Here is a 14,901-nt window from a genome sequence, read left to right as displayed (position 1 = left end):
AATTAATGAAATCAGTGACCATCTTCCAGTTTTCACAGTATATGATAGTAGTTATGTCAACCACAGGTTGCATTTCTCAGTGGGATACAGACGAATTAAAACAGAAACCTCCATCAATGCACTTAAAGCTGAGTTAGTTGAGCAAAATTGGGATGTGATTTATCAAAACGAAACTGTTGATGAGGCTTATGAGTATTTTATGCGGATATTTGGTTTGATGTATGATAAACATTGTCCAGTTAAAAAGTTCAAGGAAAATATTAAGTATTTCCATTGTCCATGGATTACAAAAGGATTGCAGAATGCATGTAAGAAAAAGAATACTCTTTATAAAAACTACTTAAAAAAGAGAACAAAAGAGGCAGAAATTAAATATAAAAAATACAAAAATAAGTTAACGCAGATCATAAGAACATGCAAGAAGGAATATTATGGAAAGCTTTTAAAGGAAAACAAAAGTAATGTAAAAAAACATGGGCCATACTTAATACTATTTTAAGAAGGGGTAACAAGGAAGACACCTATCCAAAGTACTTCATTAGTAAGGGTAAAGAAATAGGTCAAAGGGAAGAGATTGCTAAAAGATTTAATGATTTTTTTTGTAAACGTGGGACCTGAAATAGAAAAGCAAATCCCGGATCCAGGAACGTTTGGAAAGGATGTGCAAATGTTAATTGACAGAAATCCCAGTTCAATGGTTCTTAACCCAGTAACTGAAAATGAAATATTAAAGACAGTGAGAGGAATAAAGCTAAACTGGTTCTGGACCATAAATCACTCCACATGTTATACTGTACATTGAGGTTTGGGGATACAACTATAAAACAACGTTTCATTCACTTTCAATACTTCAAAAGAGAGCAATTCGAATTATACACAAAGTCAATCACCTTGAGCACACAAATAAATTATTCATAGAATCAAAATTACTCAAATTTTACGATCTAGTAGAGTATTGTACCGCTCAAATAATATTCAAGGCCGAAAACAATTTATTACAGACGAATGACCAAAGGTTATTTATTAAAAGAGAGGAAAAATACAATTTTAGGGAAAAAGATAAATTTGTCGTACATAAAGCACGTACAAATAAAAAGAGATTCTGTGATTCAATTTGTGCAGTGAAGTTGTGGAACAGAACCAGTAAATGCTTGAAACAATGTTCAAACATAAAAATTTTAAATATAGATACAGAAATAAGATCATGGATAAATATGTACAAATACAAAAAATACAGAATGTCAGCATTTATAAATCTGGATACTTTGACATTATTTTTTGTTATTCATTTGCATGTTGTTTACAAATGAAAATTACATGAATATATGTACATATTCACTTGGGTAGGGGACTGGACTTTGATGGTGGGAGTACTGGGTTTAGTTGGGAAAGTAAGGATTTAAGGTAAAGGGGGTGAGAGTTTATAGGATTTTTCTTCTTCTCACTCCCTTTTGGACTTGTGTTTATATGATTTTGTCTTGTTTTGTTTTACATAATTTACTTGTCTTTTTTTGTTCTTTTTTATAAAATTTGTCCCGTTTTTGTCTTATTTTGTTATTTTACACTAGTCCAAAATAAAAAAGACTACTACTTATATATATATATATATACATATATAAGCACATATATATATATATATATATATATATATATATATATATATATATATATATATATATATATATATATATATAATATATATATATATATATATATATATATATATATGCACAAACATATATTTATATATATATACATATATATTGCTAATCGGTTGAGGACTTTTACAGGGTTACAAATTCATAAGAGCTACAGTTCTTTCAAAGCATTTATTGTAGGTAACAGGGGAATCTTCATCCTCTGCTTTTATTTATTTATTTATTTTTTTGCAATGAGGCTGCCGTTGACAGTAACTCACAACAGTCAAATCTTTTTGATTTTCTCTTAAGTAGGACATTGGCAGCTGCCATACTCTCTAAGCTAAGCTCTGAATGCAAATCAATATCGTAAGTATTGTGAACATAAACCAAGAACCTTATGGTTGTTGGCAGAAGCAGCTGCAACCAACAGCATTCTTCTCCCTGAAATCACAAAAAAAAAATCACATCCTTAAATTATTTCAGCATTTAAATTTGTTATCACATAAATATTCCATTTTATTGTTCATCCATCCATCCATTTTCTATTCCGTTTTTCCTTTTCGGGGTCACGGGGCGCTGGAGCCTATCCCGGCCACTTGTGGGCAAAGGCAGGGGACACCCTGGACAGGTGGCCAGTCTGTCGCAGGGTAGAATGTCCACAATGACACACCCATTCACTCTCACACTCACAACACTCACACCTAATTAGTAACCTAATTAAACAATTTGTAAATGTAATTAATTAGTAAACTAATTAACAATTTGCTTCTAAGTCAAATTTTATTTATTCATTTTAGAATTACACATAAACCTTAATGACACTAAGAAGTCAGTATTCAACTTTAATGTGCATTATTCACAGAATATTGTTTTATAATAAAACAGCATTAAAAGAATAAAGAAAAATTTAGTCTAATCTAATTGTCTGGCAGTTTACACACATATATATATATATATATATATATATATATATATATATATATATATTATATATATATATATATATATATATATATATATATATATATATATATATATATATATATATATATATATGTTGGATAAACATACCATTTTTTAATTCAAAACCATTTTGTGGGTCTGGAATTTAAAAGTAAATCACAAAAATCACTAAATCATTAAATCATTAAAACTATATACATATATGTACATATGTGTATATCCATATATATACATATATACATACATATATATCAGCATTGTGTTCAAAACAGATATAGCTAAACAAGCACGTTACCTAAAGAAAAGCGGATAAATAACAGTTGAAGAATTTATTATTACCATGTTCAAGGAAAATATTAAGTATTTCCATTGTCCATGGATTACAAAAGGATAGCAGAATGCATGTAAGAAAAGAATACTCTTTATAAAAACTACTTAAAAAAGAGAACAAAAGAGACAGAAATTAAATACAAAAAATACAAAAATAAGTTAATGCAGATCATAAGAACATGCAAGAAGGAATATTATGGACAGCTTTTAGAGGAAAACAAAAGTAATGTAAAAAGAACATGGGCCATACCTAATACTATTCTAAGAAGGGGTAACAAGGAAGACTCCTATCCAAAGTACTTCATTAGTAAGGGTAAAGAAACTGGGAACACTCAATCCAGCTAACCAGCAATGGCCTCAGAGACTTCTGCCATAGTGATGGGTTTCCCTAGAACTTCAGCATCCTCGTCAGTGACACGTGGAAAGTTAAATGTATCGGGCGCAAGATCTGGGGATTGTGGACACTCAGATGCATAAAGAGGCCAGTAGAACTTTGCAAATACCGTTGCCAAGGGCCCAATACCCCCTACCAGGGATGTCCCTTACGGACAGTTGGTTGGTGATTTTGTGTTGTGTAAAAGATTTTTAAAATTTTCTTCAAAATTTACCTAATGGAGAAAAAAATATGAAATGCAAAATGAAAAAAAGAAAAAAACACATCAGCAACACTCTTTGTTCTCTTCTCTATTCATTGTACTATAGTATATAAACATATAGGCGGGCCTTTGCACAAGATAAAATTTTATTGAAGTCATATCAAACAAAAATGACTTAGAACATTTTTCTTTAACCACCCCCCCAAATCCGTCACAGGGGGCCATAAATCCTGATTAGGCGGGCCTTTGCTCTTGGCGATCTGACGAGCGCCAGAAGCCTCACCAGGAGAACCTGACAACAGAATACATTTGACTTCACTAGGAAAAACTGCAAACAATCTGTGTATAAAATTGTTTTAAGAAAATGACGTGAAATTTTAAACTTTGTGCCTATACTAAGCATTTACATAAGTCAGTGTGCTAGATGGAAAACAAACAGTTTAATGATGATTACTCTAAAAAGGCTAAATTGCAAGTGTCTTTTTTATTTGAAATCAATTTTAAAAGAGTGTTTGTAACTATAAATTGTACTTTGAAAAAATATATATTGTGGAGAAATGCGGTGTGTCGAATGTGGAAAGGATGCACTGATGAAAAGCATTTTAATTGAGAAACACTCAAAAAGTATTGAAACTTAATACAGTATACTGAGTATGTTATAACGAATGCATCGTTCTTAAAATGTACTTTGGTTAAAGAGAAACGTCATGTTTTGGAGCAAAGACTTATAACTCACTCTATTTGCCGCAGCCTGCCTCCGGACGTCCCTGGCTCGATTCGTGGCACTTTGCTATTGGAGTGGTGGTCTCTGCGCTGCTGGTCTTTGCGCCGCCGGTCTTTGAGCCGCTGGTCTTTGCGCCGCCAGTCCTTGAGCCACCGGTCCTTGAGCCACCGGCCTCTGCCCCACCGGCCCCTCCGCCACCGGCCTCTCTCACAATTTCTTTCACTTTGGTGTTCTGCATTGTTTTGTTAATTAAAAACAGACATTTTTTTTTCTAATTGTATTTGAATGTAACAAAAAGAAAACAGTAAATCTATATTTTGTACCTACTGCGTTTTCTTTGACTTGCTCAGCTTTCTTCAGCACCCCTTTCTTTGCTTCCTCGTATTGCCGCTGTTCAGCTAAAGACTTGTTGAGCATTGGCTGAAAACTATCAAACAAAAATGACTTAGAACATTTTTCTTTAACCACGCCCCCCAAATCCGTTCACAGGGGGCCATAAATCCGGATTAGGCGGGCCTTTGCTCTCGGCGATCTGACGAGCGCCAGAAGCCTCACCAGGAGTAAGTAAAATAAGTAAAAATGTTCATGACCAACCTTTTTCTTTCTTCCTCTCTTGGCTTTTGAAACATCTGTTGATTCTTTCTGAGATGATCCCTGAAAATGGAGATGATTAAATTGTCTTCTTACAGTCTGCTTTGCAGCTAACCCCGCTGCATTTATAACTGGCCACCTGGATCAGGTGAGCTCAGTCAGGCAGAAACTGGGAACACTCAATCCAGCTAACCAGCAATGGCCTCAGAGACTTCTGCCATAGTGATGGGTTTCCCTAGAACTTCAGCATCCTCGTCAGCGACACGTGGAAAGTTAATTGTATCGGGCGCAAGATCTGGGGATTGTGGACACTCAGATGCATAAAGAGGCCAGTAGAACTTTGCAAATACCGTTGCCAAGGGCCCAATACCCCCTACCAGGGATGTCCCTAACGGACAGTTGGTTGGTGATTTTGTGTTGTGTAAAAGATTTTTAAAATTTTCTTCAAAATTTACCTAATGGAGAAAAAAATATGAAATGCAAAATGAAAAAAAGAAAAAAACACATCAGCAACACTCTTTGTTCTCTTCTCTATTCATTGTACTATAGTATATAAACTAATTTAAAGATAACATTTTATTGAAGTCATATCAAACAAAAATGACTTAGAACATTTTTCTTTAACCACCCCCCAAATCCGTCACAGGGGGCCATAAATCCTGATTAGGCGGGCCTTTGCTCTTGGCGATCTGACGAGCGCCAGAAGCCTCACCAGGAGAACCTGACAACAGAATACATTTGACTTCACTAGGAAAAACTGCAAACAATCTGTGTATAAAATTGTTTTAAGAAAATGACGTGAAATTTTAAACTTTGTGCCTATACTAAGCATTTACAGTTTAATGATGATTACTCTAAAAAGGCTAAATTGCAAGTGTCTGTTTTTATTTGAAATCAATTTTAAAAGAGTGTTTGTAACTATAAATTGTACTTTGAAAAAATATATATTGTGGAGAAATGCGGTGTGTCGAATGTGGAAAGGATGCACTGATGAAAAGCATTTTAATTGAGAAACACTCAAAAAGTATTGAAACTTAATACAGTATACTGAGTATGTTATAACGAATGCATCGTTCTTAAAATGTACTTTGGTTAAAGAGAAACGTCATGTTTTGGAGCAAAGACTTATAACTCACTCTATTTGCCGCAGCCTGCCTCCGGTCGTCCCTGGCTCGATTCGTGGCACTTTGCGATTGGAGTGGTGGTCTCTGCGCTGCTGGTCTTTGCGCCGCTGGTCTTTGCGCCGCTGGTCTTTGCGCTGCCGGCCTTTGAGCCACCGGTCCTTGAGCCGCTGGTCTTTGCGCCGCCAGTCCTTGAGCCACCGGTCCTTGAGCCACCGGCCTCTGCCCCACCGGCCCCTCCGCCACCGGCCTCTCTCACAATTTCTTTCACTTTGGTGTTCTGCATTGTTTTGTTAATTAAAAACAGACATTTTTTTTTCTAATTGTATTTGAATGTAACAAAAAGAAAACAGTAAATCTATATTTTGTACCTACTGCGTTTTCTTTGACTTGCTCAGCTTTCTTCAGCACCCCTTTCTTTGCTTCCTCGTATTGCCGCTGTTCAGCTAAAGACTTGTTGAGCATTGGCTGAAAACTATCAAACAAAAATGACTTAGAACATTTTTCTTTAACCACGCCCCCCAAATCCGTTCACAGGGGGCCATAAATCCGGATTAGGCGGGCCTTTGCTCTCGGCGATCTGACGAGCGCCAGAAGCCTCACCAGGAGTAAGTAAAATAAGTAAAAATGTTCATGACCAACCTTTTTCTTTCTTCCTCTCTTGGCTTTTGAAACATCTGTTGATTCTTTCTGAGATGATCCCTGAAAATGGAGATGATTAAATTGTCTTCTTACAGTCTGCTTTGCAGCTAACCCCGCTGCATTTATAACTGGCCACCTGGATCAGGTGAGCTCAGTCAGGCAGAAACTGGGAACACTCAATCCAGCTAACCAGCAATGGCCTCAGAGACTTCTGCCATAGTGATGGGTTTCCCTAGAACTTCAGCATCCTCGTCAGCGACACGTGGAAAGTTAATTGTATCGGGCGCAAGATCTGGGGATTGTGGACACTCAGATGCATAAAGAGGCCAGTAGAACTTTGCAAATACCGTTGCCAAGGGCCCAATACCCCCTACCAGGGATGTCCCTAACGGACAGTTGGTTGGTGATTTTGTGTTGTGTAAAAGATTTTTAAAATTTTCTTCAAAATTTACCTAATGGAGAAAAAATATGAAATGCAAAATGAAAAAAAGAAAAAAACACATCAGCAACACTCTTTGTTCTCTTCTCTATTCATTGTACTATAGTATATAAACTAATTTAAAGATAACATTTTATTGAAGTCATATCAAACAAAAATGACTTAGAACATTTTTCTTTAACCACCCCCCCAAATCCGTCACAGGGGGCCATAAATCCTGATTAGGCGGGCCTTTGCTCTTGGCGATCTGACGAGCGCCAGAAGCCTCACCAGGAGAACCTGACAACAGAATACATTTGACTTCACTAGGAAAAACTGCAAACAATCTGTGTATAAAATTGTTTTAAGAAAATGACGTGAAATTTTAAACTTTGTGCCTATACTAAGCATTTACAGTTTAATGATGATTACTCTAAAAAGGCTAAATTGCAAGTGTCTGTTTTTATTTGAAATCAATTTTAAAAGAGTGTTTGTAACTATAAATTGTACTTTGAAAAAATATATATTGTGGAGAAATGCGGTGTGTCGAATGTGGAAAGGATGCACTGATGAAAAGCATTTTAATTGAGAAACACTCAAAAAGTATTGAAACTTAATACAGTATACTGAGTATGTTATAACGAATGCATCGTTCTTAAAATGTACTTTGGTTAAAGAGAAACGTCATGTTTTGGAGCAAAGACTTATAACTCACTCTATTTGCCGCAGCCTGCCTCCGGTCGTCCCTGGCTCGATTCGTGGCACTTTGCGATTGGAGTGGTGGTCTCTGCGTTGCTGGTCTTTGCGCCGCTGGTCTTTGCGCCGCTGGTCTTTGCGCCGCTGGTCTTTGCGCTGCCGCCCTTTGAGCCGCCGGTCTTTGCGCCGCTGGTCTTTGCGCCGCTGGTCTTTGCGCCGCTGGTCTTTGCGCTGCCGGCCTTTGAACCACCGGTCCTTGAGCCGCTGGTCTTTGCGCCGCCAGTCCTTGAGCCACCGGTCCTTGAGCCACCGGCCTCTGCCCCACCGGCCCCTCCGCCACCGGCCTCTCTCACAATTTCTTTCACTTTGGTGTTCTGCATTGTTTTGTTAATTAAAAACAGACATTTTTTTTTCTAATTGTATTTGAATGTAACAAAAAGAAAACAGTAAATCTATATTTTGTACCTACTGCGTTTTCTTTGACTTGCTCAGCTTTCTTCAGCACCCCTTTCTTTGCTTCCTCGTATTGCCGCTGTTCAGCTAAAGACTTGTATAGCATTGGCTGAAAACTATCAAACAAAAATGACTTAGAACATTTTTCTTTAACCACGCCCCCCAAATCCGTTCACAGGGGGCCATAAATCCGGATTAGGCGGGCCTTTGCTCTCGGCGATCTGACGAGCGCCAGAAGCCTCACCAGGAGTAAGTAAAATAAGTAAAAATGTTCATGACCAACCTTTTTCTTTCTTCCTCTCTTGGCTTTTGAAACATCTGTTGATTCTTTCTGAGATGATCCCTGAAAATGGAGATGATTAAATTGTCTTCTTACAGTCTGCTTTGCAGCTAACCCCGCTGCATTTATAACTGGCCACCTGGATCAGGTGAGCTCAGTCAGGCAGAAACTGGGAACACTCAATCCAGCTAACCAGCAATGGCCTCAGAGACTTCTGCCATAGTGATGGGTTTCCCTAGAACTTCAGCATCCTCGTCAGCGACACGTGGAAAATTTATTGTATCGGGCGCAAGATCTGGGGATTGTGGACACTCAGATGCATAAAGAGGCCAGTAGAACTTTGCAAATACCGTTGCCAAGGGCCCAATACCCCCTACCAGGGATGTCCCTAACGGACAGTTGGTTGGTGATTTTGTGTTGTGTAAAAGATTTTTAAAATTTTCTTCAAAATTTACCTAATGGAGAAAAAAATATGAAATGCAAAATGAAAAAAAGAAAAAAACACATCAGCAACACTCTTTGTTCTCTTCTCTATTCATTGTACTATAGTATATAAACTAATTTAAAGATAACATTTTATTGAAGTCATATCAAACAAAAATGACTTAGAACATTTTTCTTTAACCACCCCCCAAATCCGTCACAGGGGGCCATAAATCCTGATTAGGCGGGCCTTTGCTCTTGGCGATCTGACGAGCGCCAGAAGCCTCACCAGGAAAACCTGACAACAGAATACATTTGACTTCACTAGGAAAAACTGCAAACAATCTGTGTATAAAATTGTTTTAAGAAAATGACGTGAAATTTTAAACTTTGTGCCTATACTAAGCATTTACAGTTTAATGATGATTACTCTAAAATGGCTAAATTGCAAGTGTCTGTTTTTATTTGAAATCAATTTTAAAAGAGTGTTTGTAACTATAAATTGTACTTTGAAAAAATATATATTGTGGAGAAATGCGGTGTGTCGAATGTGGAAAGGATGCACTGATGAAAAGCATTTTAATTGAGAAACACTCAAAAAGTATTGAAACTTAATACAGTATACTGAGTATGTTATAACGAATGCATCGTTCTTAAAATGTACTTTGGTTAAAGAGAAACGTCATGTTTTGGAGCAAAGACTTATAACTCACTCTATTTGCCGCAGCCTGCCTCCGGTCGTCCCTGGCTCGATTCGTGGCACTTTGCGATTGGAGTGGTGGTCTCTGCGCTGCTGGTCTTTGCGCCGCTGGTCTTTGCGCCGCTGGTCTTTGTGCTGCCGGCCTTTGAGCCGCCGGTCTTTGAGCCGCTGGTCTTTGCGCCGCCAGTCCTTGAGCAACCGGTCCTTGAGCCACCGGCCTCTGCCCCACCGGCCCCTCCGCCACCGGCCTCTCTCACAATTTCTTTCACTTTGGTGTTCTGCATTGTTTTGTTAATTAAAAACAGACATTTTTTTTTCTAATTGTATTTGAATGTAACAAAAAGAAAACAGTAAATCTATATTTTGTACCTACTGCGTTTTCTTTGACTTGCTCAGCTTTCTTCAGCGCCCCTTTCTTTGCTTCCTCGTATTGCCGCTGTTCAGCTAAAGACTTGTTGAGCATTGGCTGAAAACTATCAAACAAAAATGACTTAGAAAATTTTTCTTTAACCACCCCCCCAAATCCGTCACAGGGGGCCATAAATCCTGATTAGGCGGGCCTTTGCTCTTGGCGATCTGACGAGCGCCAGAAGCCTCACCAGGAGAACCTGACAACAGAATACATTTGACTTCACTAGGAAAAACTGCAAACAATCTGTGTATAAAATTGTTTTAAGAAAATGACGTGAAATTTTAAACTTTGTGCCTATACTAAGCATTTACATAAGTCAGTGTGCTAGATGGAAAACAAACAGTTTAATGATGATTACTCTAAAAAGGCTAAATTGCAAGTGTCTTTTTTATTTGAAATCAATTTTAAAAGAGTGTTTGTAACTATAAATTGTACTTTGAAAAAATATATATTGTGGAGAAATGCGGTGTGTCGAATGTGGAAAGGATGCACTGATGAAAAGCATTTTAATTGAGAAACACTCAAAAAGTATTGAAACTTAATACAGTATACTGAGTATGTTATAACGAATGCATCGTTCTTAAAATGTACTTTGGTTAAAGAGAAACGTCATGTTTTGGAGCAAAGACTTATAACTCACTCTATTTGCCGCAGCCTGCCTCCGGACGTCCCTGGCTCGATTCGTGGCACTTTGCTATTGGAGTGGTGGTCTCTGCGCTGCTGGTCTTTGCGCCGCCGGTCTTTGAGCCGCTGGTCTTTGCGCCGCCAGTCCTTGAGCCACCGGTCCTTGAGCCACCGGCCTCTGCCCACCGGCCCCTCCGCCACCGGCCTCTCTCACAATTTCTTTCACTTTGGTGTTCTGCATTGTTTTGTTAATTAAAAACAGACATTTTTTTTTCTAATTGTATTTGAATGTAACAAAAAGAAAACAGTAAATCTATATTTTGTACCTACTGCGTTTTCTTTGACTTGCTCAGCTTTCTTCAGCACCCCTTTCTTTGCTTCCTCGTATTGCCGCTGTTCAGCTAAAGACTTGTTGAGCATTGGCTGAAAACTATCAAACAAAAATGACTTAGAACATTTTTCTTTAACCACGCCCCCCAAATCCGTTCACAGGGGGCCATAAATCCGGATTAGGCGGGCCTTTGCTCTCGGCGATCTGACGAGCGCCAGAAGCCTCACCAGGAGTAAGTAAAATAAGTAAAAATGTTCATGACCAACCTTTTTCTTTCTTCCTCTCTTGGCTTTTGAAACATCTGTTGATTCTTTCTGAGATGATCCCTGAAAATGGAGATGATTAAATTGTCTTCTTACAGTCTGCTTTGCAGCTAACCCCGCTGCATTTATAACTGGCCACCTGGATCAGGTGAGCTCAGTCAGGCAGAAACTGGGAACACTCAATCCAGCTAACCAGCAATGGCCTCAGAGACTTCTGCCATAGTGATGGGTTTCCCTAGAACTTCAGCATCCTCGTCAGCGACACGTGGAAAGTTAATTGTATCGGGCGCAAGATCTGGGGATTGTGGACACTCAGATGCATAAAGAGGCCAGTAGAACTTTGCAAATACCGTTGCCAAGGGCCCAATACCCCCTACCAGGGATGTCCCTAACGGACAGTTGGTTGGTGATTTTGTGTTGTGTAAAAGATTTTTAAAATTTTCTTCAAAATTTACCTAATGGAGAAAAAAATATGAAATGCAAAATGAAAAAAAGAAAAAAACACATCAGCAACACTCTTTGTTCTCTTCTCTATTCATTGTACTATAGTATATAAACTAATTTAAAGATAACATTTTATTGAAGTCATATCAAACAAAAATGACTTAGAACATTTTTCTTTAACCACCCCCCCAAATCCGTCACAGGGGGCCATAAATCCTGATTAGGCGGGCCTTTGCTCTTGGCGATCTGACGAGCGCCAGAAGCCTCACCAGGAGAACCTGACAACAGAATACATTTGACTTCACTAGGAAAAACTGCAAACAATCTGTGTATAAAATTGTTTTAAGAAAATGACGTGAAATTTTAAACTTTGTGCCTATACTAAGCATTTACAGTTTAATGATGATTACTCTAAAAAGGCTAAATTGCAAGTGTCTGTTTTTATTTGAAATCAATTTTAAAAGAGTGTTTGTAACTATAAATTGTACTTTGAAAAAATATATATTGTGGAGAAATGCGGTGTGTCGAATGTGGAAAGGATGCACTGATGAAAAGCATTTTAATTGAGAAACACTCAAAAAGTATTGAAACTTAATACAGTATACTGAGTATGTTATAACGAATGCATCGTTCTTAAAATGTACTTTGGTTAAAGAGAAACGTCATGTTTTGGAGCAAAGACTTATAACTCACTCTATTTGCCGCAGCCTGCCTCCGGTCGTCCCTGGCTCGATTCGTGGCACTTTGCGATTGGAGTGGTGGTCTCTGCGCTGCTGGTCTTTGCGCCGCTGGTCTTTGCGCCGCTGGTCTTTGCGCTGCCGGCCTTTGAGCCACCGGTCCTTGAGCCGCTGGTCTTTGCGCCGCCAGTCCTTGAGCCACCGGTCCTTGAGCCACCGGCCTCTGCCCCACCGGCCCCTCCGCCACCGGCCTCTCTCACAATTTCTTTCACTTTGGTGTTCTGCATTGTTTTGTTAATTAAAAACAGACATTTTTTTTTCTAATTGTATTTGAATGTAACAAAAAGAAAACAGTAAATCTATATTTTGTACCTACTGCGTTTTCTTTGACTTGCTCAGCTTTCTTCAGCACCCCTTTCTTTGCTTCCTCGTATTGCCGCTGTTCAGCTAAAGACTTGTTGAGCATTGGCTGAAAACTATCAAACAAAAATGACTTAGAACATTTTTCTTTAACCACGCCCCCCAAATCCGTTCACAGGGGGCCATAAATCCGGATTAGGCGGGCCTTTGCTCTCGGCGATCTGACGAGCGCCAGAAGCCTCACCAGGAGTAAGTAAAATAAGTAAAAATGTTCATGACCAACCTTTTTCTTTCTTCCTCTCTTGGCTTTTGAAACATCTGTTGATTCTTTCTGAGATGATCCCTGAAAATGGAGATGATTAAATTGTCTTCTTACAGTCTGCTTTGCAGCTAACCCCGCTGCATTTATAACTGGCCACCTGGATCAGGTGAGCTCAGTCAGGCAGAAACTGGGAACACTCAATCCAGCTAACCAGCAATGGCCTCAGAGACTTCTGCCATAGTGATGGGTTTCCCTAGAACTTCAGCATCCTCGTCAGCGACACGTGGAAAGTTAATTGTATCGGGCGCAAGATCTGGGGATTGTGGACACTCAGATGCATAAAGAGGCCAGTAGAACTTTGCAAATACCGTTGCCAAGGGCCCAATACCCCCTACCAGGGATGTCCCTAACGGACAGTTGGTTGGTGATTTTGTGTTGTGTAAAAGATTTTTAAAATTTTCTTCAAAATTTACCTAATGGAGAAAAAAATATGAAATGCAAAATGAAAAAAAGAAAAAAACACATCAGCAACACTCTTTGTTCTCTTCTCTATTCATTGTACTATAGTATATAAACTAATTTAAAGATAACATTTTATTGAAGTCATATCAAACAAAAATGACTTAGAACATTTTTCTTTAACCACCCCCCCAAATCCGTCACAGGGGGCCATAAATCCTGATTAGGCGGGCCTTTGCTCTTGGCGATCTGACGAGCGCCAGAAGCCTCACCAGGAGAACCTGACAACAGAATACATTTGACTTCACTAGGAAAAACTGCAAACAATCTGTGTATAAAATTGTTTTAAGAAAATGACGTGAAATTTTAAACTTTGTGCCTATACTAAGCATTTACAGTTTAATGATGATTACTCTAAAAAGGCTAAATTGCAAGTGTCTGTTTTTATTTGAAATCAATTTTAAAAGAGTGTTTGTAACTATAAATTGTACTTTGAAAAAATATATATTGTGGAGAAATGCGGTGTGTCGAATGTGGAAAGGATGCACTGATGAAAAGCATTTTAATTGAGAAACACTCAAAAAGTATTGAAACTTAATACAGTATACTGAGTATGTTATAACGAATGCATCGTTCTTAAAATGTACTTTGGTTAAAGAGAAACGTCATGTTTTGGAGCAAAGACTTATAACTCACTCTATTTGCCGCAGCCTGCCTCCGGTCGTCCCTGGCTCGATTCGTGGCACTTTGCGATTGGAGTGGTGGTCTCTGCGCTGCTGGTCTTTGCGCCGCTGGTCTTTGCGCCGCTGGTCTTTGTGCTGCCGGCCTTTGAGCCGCCGGTCTTTGAGCCGCTGGTCTTTGCGCCGCCAGTCCTTGAGCCACCGGTCCTTGAGCCACCGGCCTCTGCCCCACCGGCCCCTCCGCCACCGGCCTCTCTCACAATTTCTTTCACTTTGGTGTTCTGCATTGTTTTGTTAATTAAAAACAGACATTTTTTTTTCTAATTGTATTTGAATGTAACAAAAAGAAAACAGTAAATCTATATTTTGTACCTACTGCGTTTTCTTTGACTTGCTCAGCTTTCTTCAGCGCCCCTTTCTTTGCTTCCTCGTATTGCCGCTGTTCAGCTAAAGACTTGTTGAGCATTGGCTGAAAACTATCAAACAAAAATGACTTAGAAAATTTTTCTTTAACCACCCCCCCAAATCCGTCACAGGGGGCCATAAATCCTGATTAGGCGGGCCTTTGCTCTTGGCGATCTGACGAGCGCCAGAAGCCTCACCAGGAGAACCTGACAACAGAATACATTTGACTTCACTAGGAAAAACTGCAAACAATCTGTGTATGAAATTGTTTTAAGAAAATGACGTGAAATTTTAAACTTTGTGCCTATACTAAGCATTTACAGTTTAATGATGATTACTGTAAAAAGGCTAAATTGCAAGTGTCTGTTTTTATTTGAAATCAATTTTAAAAGAGTGTTTGTAACTAT

General features: G+C 38.6%; 1 protein-coding gene across 1 annotated transcript; it reads right to left on the bottom strand.

Annotated features, from left to right (window-relative positions):
- Nucleotides 1–2,849: 2,849 nt before the first annotated feature.
- On the bottom strand, nucleotides 2,850–14,555 carry LOC105357774 (trichohyalin-like). The gene is made up of 18 exons (XM_023953510.1): nucleotides 14,466–14,555; nucleotides 14,106–14,281; nucleotides 12,705–12,804; nucleotides 12,345–12,520; nucleotides 10,944–11,043; nucleotides 10,630–10,820; nucleotides 9,947–10,050; nucleotides 9,591–9,855; nucleotides 8,458–8,517; nucleotides 8,187–8,290; nucleotides 7,741–8,095; nucleotides 6,608–6,667; nucleotides 6,337–6,440; nucleotides 5,981–6,245; nucleotides 4,848–4,907; nucleotides 4,577–4,680; nucleotides 4,266–4,485; nucleotides 2,850–3,821 (listed from the first exon to the last, which is right to left on the bottom strand). Exons 1-18 carry the CDS (start codon nucleotides 14,553–14,555, stop codon nucleotides 3,809–3,811), a joined length of 2,547 nt encoding a protein of 848 aa, XP_023809278.1. The 3' UTR covers nucleotides 2,850–3,808.
- Nucleotides 14,556–14,901: the final 346 nt, after the last annotated feature.

This window comes from Oryzias latipes, chromosome 1 (assembly GCF_002234675.1).
Source record: "Oryzias latipes chromosome 1, ASM223467v1".
NCBI lineage: Eukaryota > Metazoa > Chordata > Actinopteri > Beloniformes > Adrianichthyidae > Oryzias > Oryzias latipes.
This window is presented reverse-complemented; position numbering and strand designations above follow the sequence as displayed.